Genomic DNA, 6,710 nt, shown 5'->3' on the forward strand with positions numbered 1-6,710 from the left:
AGGCGAATTCAACGTACTTTTCTATTTCAATTCGCAGGAACGCCGCGTGGAACTGAACACGGAAACGGCCAGGAACCAACCGGAGACAGAGCAGCGAGAGGCAGCAGCCGTTCTTACCCAAGAATATCTAGCTGACGTGCTGCCCCCTGTTCTGGAAGGACTCAAAGAGGCTGGGTACTTCATTGATGAAGCAAAAGTCGGTATGTCCTGATGCCTTGTATAATTACGCTAAACAGACATATTTTAATCTTACTGAACCAATATTGTTATCTATAATCAGTAATAATATTAAAAATTAGTGTGAAGATGAGGACTGGACATGGCATGACAATGAACTCCAAATTACCATAACAGGAGGAAAATTACGTCACCAGCTGAACGAGTTCGAATTTATCTAAAAGGTCTCTAGTCCATGTGGTATTTAGAAATAAATGCGACCAAACAACTTGTTTTTAACCATGAAAACATCAAAGAAAATTTTTATTTCGCAACCCTAAGATGACGTACTCCTGCTATTCGCAGTGAAGGAAGAATCAATTTCGGAGAATTTCGTATTAGATATGTTTTCTAAACATGGAGTCCGTAGTGTCTAGACTTTAATAAGTATCGCTTATTCATCACTCCTTTTAGGTCAGGGTCACTCCAGCAGGAAATGCATATTGTCACGTGTTGGGTATGTCACGCTACAAATAAATTCACGTAACGTTCGGATTCAACGATTATTTATTGAACTCATTCATCCACACTTTCTTAGAGTCAGGAATAGAGTTAATATCACTACTACTGCCTCTGCTTCAATACTTCTACTGCCTCTTGCGGCTTCGACATCTCAGCTGTTCTTGGGCGTGGATGGACCTCAACTGATTTCCAACTGTATCGTGTGGCGGCAAGGTTTCGACTAACTGGGCGAACGCCTTAGACCCTTTTTATATCCTCGGCCGCTGCTATGCAATGAACCCTCGTTGTAACCGTGGAGACTCACCGTTACAATTACAATACTGCTATTGTTACTTTCTGTTATTGCGTGTCCATGGAAGTAGCCCTTCCGGATTCCAATAATCATCATCATCATCATCATCATCATCATCATCATCAGTAATCTGTCAAGACGACAGGTCCACAGTCTCTTCCAAAACAATTCCTCCATTTAATGCGATCTAGAGCTTTCTCCTTCAAATGACAGTATCCTCTTCTGGCCCCAAGGTCATCCAGCATCTTCTTACGTCTTCTTCCTCGTCTTCTTGTCACTTCTATCCGCCCCTCTATCATTCCTTCGATAATTTCTTTTAGAAGGCATGTGACAATATAAACATATATATATATTTGAATCAAATACCCCGTGTGGAGGCGGGGTCGAATACCTCAACCGTGATCCTGCGAGTCGTAAGAGGCGACGAAAAGGGAAGTCACAAATCTGAGACAGTAAAATATGGTCATGAGTCCCAAGGGACTCGGACCCAAGAAAGACTGCGCTCGCAATGGCCAGCAGCATATACAAAAGACAGACCCGTCCTCTCGTCAAAGAGGGCGCCACACAAAATCAAGACCGTAACTGTCAAACGGTAATAAATATCTGGTCATGAGCCCCAGATGGGGCTCGAAACAAAGACTTACTGACTGGCTGACCGTCAGTCGCAATGTGACTTTAACTTTGACTTTGGAATCTAATTTATTGCACTCATATACAGTATATATAATGATTGCAATAAATTTGATTCCAATTTCAATATTTATTGCTTTTTATAATGAAGAAGGCCAGAGAAGGAATACTTAAGTGGAATAAACAATTTATGTACATAACTACTTAACTCCATGGTGCTGAGTCCTTGTGAGGCCACAAATCGCTCAACTGCTCAAGAATTTCCTAACATTTTAAGAAACCAGAAGGTTCATTATTCTGTTCACGGAAGCCCTGCACTGACCACTGCCTTGAACCAGTTAAATTCATTTCATAGCACCCCATTTTATTTCTCTGACATCCTACTGCCTACGTCTGGATCTTCTTATGAATTCATAAAATGCTTGCATCTCAGGACGGAGGGTGGGAAATGACTATTATTTGTTATTTAACGACGCTGCCGGTATCAATACTATATAGAGTCGACGATAGGATGATCGATAAATATGGAGCAGGATGTGGAATGAGAAACCGCAGAGAAAACCTACCCCAGTGCCACTTTCTGAACCACAAATGCCACATGAACTTACCTGGGATCGGACCCGAGTTGCCTGAAGTGGAACCAGAAAACGACAGAAACACTCTAACTTAAAGAAACCAGCAGAGCAAGCGATGATTTTGACTAACAGAGTACAGAAATATAAAAATCAATGAATTACCGTTTTGAGAAATTTCGTCTTCTGGGGTAAAACGGACGTGTTGAAAGTCAACTGACATTTCGGAGAAAAATGTCTCTTCCATTTCAAGGTTGAAGAGTAAGCTAGGGAGGAAACCAGCACAAAGCAATCATCAGAGCTCCTCTGAATCTTTTTTTTTTATTGCTAGTGGGGTGGGACTAAGTCCCTTGTACTGCGGCCACTTCTGGCCTATTGTACCAGCCCCAGATGATAGGTGAAGGTGATTGTGGAGCAGTTGGTGGAATGAAGATTGGCTGGGGAAGCCGAAGTACTCGGAGAAAACGTACCCCAGCGCCACTTTGTCCACCACAAATCCCACTTGACCAGACCCAGGATCGAACCCGGGCAGCCGCGGTGGAAAGCAAGCGACTAACCGCTTGAGCTATGGTGCGGCCCTCTTCCGAATCTTCGATTGACTTTTAGCGGTCTATATGGTGTTACATTCTGGGATACAGGAACTCTTCATAACCACCGATGTGAGAACTTCAAATCCTACAACTATTATCCTTCCAACCATGCAATAGCTTGTCAATATAAAACACAGTAGGTTAAAGAAAAGATCATTTCTAAATTAAGAGAACTCTTTCTGCATCACGTAGTTCTAATGCGTATTATTTATAAATCTGTATTGTGTTTGGAAACAGCAGGTAAAATTACTCAGAACATAAAGCATATTTTGAAATTTTCACACAGTTTATTACCTTAGGACATGGAGTTTTCCACAAGTGAAGTAACATTTTTAGATTGCTCTTATTTGATCCACGTGACAAATTCTAAAAAATGGAAACCCCAAACAACTGCCAATAGGTAAAATTATCCCTGTAACAGGCCGTGGAGGCCCATTAGGTGTTGAGAGGTTGAGGCTTCCACAGTTTCTAGATAATCGGCTCACAGACGGCGATAAGGTTGCCAGCCTTACGCGCAGGCCGTCCTTTACCTCCAGGAAGATTCCTGGTACTTATTTCTGTTAGAGGCTGAGTCGACCCCAGGGCCGCGGCTGGAAGGTATAGGTGAATTGAAAAAATCCACTTCATCTGGACTCGAACATGCAACATGCAGCATAGTGTCTCAATCAACTACGCTACCGCGGACCACGCAACTGCTAATAGTAATAATATTTGCTTCAAGTGGACTGGTTCTATATAGCTTAAAAACCCCAGTACTGGCTTCTAGTGAACATGGTAATGAACTTTCAGGTTCCGCAAAAGTCGGGGAATTTATAGAGTAGCTGGGCGAACATGAGCGTCTCAGAAAGAATTATCTTTCACGGAACTAGCTGGTTTGAATTTGAGTGCCATACTTAAGCAATACCGTATTTACGCATGTATAGGCCGCGTGCGTGTATAGGCCGCAGCACAATTTTCAGACAGAAATTATAGGAAAAATAATTTTCTTGGAATATTATTTCAGGAGTAGAACACCCTGTATTACTAATTATGAATATAATTTTTTTAAATGAAGTGTGATTTCGTATATTTCGAATATAAGCCGCACCCCAGTTTTCCTCTTGAATTTTTGGCAAAAAATATGCGGCCTATACATGCGTAAATACGGCATTTCAAGAGCATTCCTAAAGATATGTACATCTTATTACAACGTCACAAAAATGCACACACACAGACAGACAGAACTTCATAACGAGACTGGCGAACAAAATTCTTCTAGCGCTGGTAGTACAGACGTAACAATTTTCATCGCGGTAGAACCTTAATGCAAATAAAATGGCAGGATGAAGATAACTCATTATTAAAATTTCATTTCTGTAGCAAAATACTGCTAACCTTACACAGCATACATGAATTGGTTCTTCCAGATATCACGTGAAAAGAATAAAGAAAAAAAATCAGTTCTCAAAACTCATGTTACTTTCACGAAATGCCACAAGAGGAATTTGGTAGTTTATTTCAAGAATATTCTTTCTTTCTGAAAAGATTAGACTGTTAAAGGTACCCAAGATTAATTGATATTTAAATATTGACAGACCTCTTCCATGATTTTCTTTTTGTCCTTCTATGTATTGACTCTAATTGACTGAATCAATAACCTACCTACACGGAAAGAAACCGACACATGTAAAAAGCATTAAAGAACACTCTTGAAAATACTTTATTCAGGTTTCCATATATCATTTTAATGCGCATGCTCTATTTCAGGCACACAAGAAACTATTATGACTTTCTCCATTGAAGTCAACATGTCATAACAATTGTAAACGAGCAACCCATCCTCTCCTCAGAGAGGATGTTACATAAGGACTATAGCCGCCACTGTTCAGTCGGAAAATAAAAAGTACTGGTCGCGGGTTTTAAGGCCTTGCCGCCAAAACGAACTGTTTGGCGGTAAACCGCCGGTCGTGACGTAACTATAACTCCAACTAAAAATGTCGTTCCGTTTTTTTCCTTAGTATCTGACACTTTATGATTTAATAAAAACTATATGTCCCTCCAGGAAGAGACTTCTTCTATTCCTACTGCAGTACAGACGCAAATACCTACAGCAATTGTAAAGCAAGTTCCTTTTATTGTCGAGCCTCTAAATATGGCTCCCAAGGGCCGAAACATGTAAGACCACATATAGACTGCAAACTGCAGCCAACTGCCCATGCTAGTTTCTNTTCCTCGCTCGCAGATTCTTCTACCCTGAGGATGGAGGATATACGTAGGTTCACTCAAGATATACACGGCGCCACATCCTAGAAGACGGAATTCTTCATAGTCACCGCCGTGAAAACTTCAAATCTTACACATATTAAACTTTTTACACTGGATAGTCCGTGATGCCTATAGATGAAAGGCAAAGCTATCCCTGTAACAGGCCATGAAGGCCCATAGGGTTGTGAGATGCCGAGGCTCCCATATTTTGTCTAGATAATGGGCTCACAAATGATAATAAAGTTGTCATCCTTAAGAGCCGGCCCCATTTTACCCCTCCCCCCAGGAAGATACCAAGTACTCATTTCCGTTAGAGGCTGAGTCGAACCCAGGGCAATAGTGCGGCTGGAAGGATTAGGTAAATTGACTGTGATTCGAGCCCGCGAAATTCCGGCTTGGAACATAGTGCCTCAATCAACTACGTTACTGCGTGGCCCCTAGTTTGTGATTCCTACATTAAGCAAATTTGGATCTTTCATTACTAAATGTCAGCCGATGTCATCTGGAAGCCCTGTTCCTTGTCAACTTTTCCAAAATAAAATTAGTTGCTCATTCATTGTGAATACTGTCAGTTATGGGTTTGTAATTTTTTTTATTGCTAGTGGGGTGGGACAAAGTCCCTTGTACTGCGGCCACTTCTGGCCTATTGTACCAGCCCCAGATGATAGGTGAGGGTGATTGTGGAGCAATTGGTGGAATGAAGATTGGCAGGGGAAACCGAAGTATTCGGAGAAAACCTGCCCCGGCACCACTTTGTGGTGACAAATCCCACTTGACCAAACCCGGGATCGAACCCGGGCCGCCGCGGTGGGAAGCCAGCTACTAACCGCTTGAGCTATGGCACGGCCCTTCGTAAAATGATAATATTTCTGTTAATCTGCAGGAATACTGACGCCTTAAAAAAAGGCGTATTTCCCTAGCTAACCGGTTTGATAATATATATTTAATTATTTAATATCCAACTTCTCTTTTGTCCAAACACTTCAGGCCTTAATTTATATACTTAGCCCTTGTTTTGGCGTTAGATGAAGTTCACATTGTCCTTGTCACCTTTATATTGCACTAAATATATTTTCTCCATAAGCAGTTTCATTAGCCCCATTTCACTGCTTTCCTGTAATTTGGTCTCTTTGTATGATTTGGTACCTCTGTAAACAAACCGAGTTCAATCATGATCATTAAAATCGCGATTGCTGAAAAGTGCACAGTGATAGGTGAAATATTTTACTGCGCAGGCGTCGACTTTGTTTCTGCATTTTTCATTGCAGGTGCTGAGGAAGGCTTCATGCCGTGGCTAATATCCGAAGTGACGCAAGAAATTAACCAAATGGTTACTAGCAGGGAACTTCTCACAGGTTCGTTGTTTACAGATGGTAATTTTTGAGTAGCTGTTAATATTCCTCGTTTTCCTTAAATATAATATATTTTTTTATTGGAGAGAAGAATGCATACAGGGTTTTGGTGGGAATCCAGAAAGAAAGAGATCACTATGAAGACCTAGAAGTAGTTGGGGAAAATAATGTTAAAATATATCTTAGAGAAATAGGATGGTGTGGTACGGGCTGGACTCATTTGGCCCAGGCGAGAAATCAGTGGTGGGCTCTTGTGTGAACACGGCAACGAATCTTCGGGTTCAATAAAATTTTGAGGAAATCTTGAATAGCTAAGCGACTGATAGCTCCAGAAGAATCCGGCTTCATGGAG

At 41.3% G+C, this 6,710-nt stretch overlaps 1 protein-coding gene across 1 annotated transcript in view; it reads left to right on the plus strand.

The window, feature by feature from the left end:
- Window positions 1-6,361, plus strand: part of LOC111865034 (uncharacterized protein DDB_G0292186) — a gene marked incomplete at its 3' end in the record, with an annotated part of 44,762 nt that extends 38,401 nt beyond the window's left edge. Inside the window, exons 7-8 of the mRNA XM_023852737.2 lie at window positions 38-200; window positions 6,275-6,361. Of these exons, the coding sequence (XP_023708505.1) occupies window positions 38-200; window positions 6,275-6,361 (250 nt within the window). The remainder of the gene's footprint in view (window positions 1-37; window positions 201-6,274) is intronic.
- Window positions 6,362-6,710: the final 349 nt, after the last annotated feature.

This window comes from Cryptotermes secundus, unplaced genomic scaffold, assembly GCF_002891405.2.
Source record: "Cryptotermes secundus unplaced genomic scaffold, Csec_1.0 scaffold971, whole genome shotgun sequence".
NCBI lineage: Eukaryota > Metazoa > Arthropoda > Insecta > Blattodea > Kalotermitidae > Cryptotermes > Cryptotermes secundus.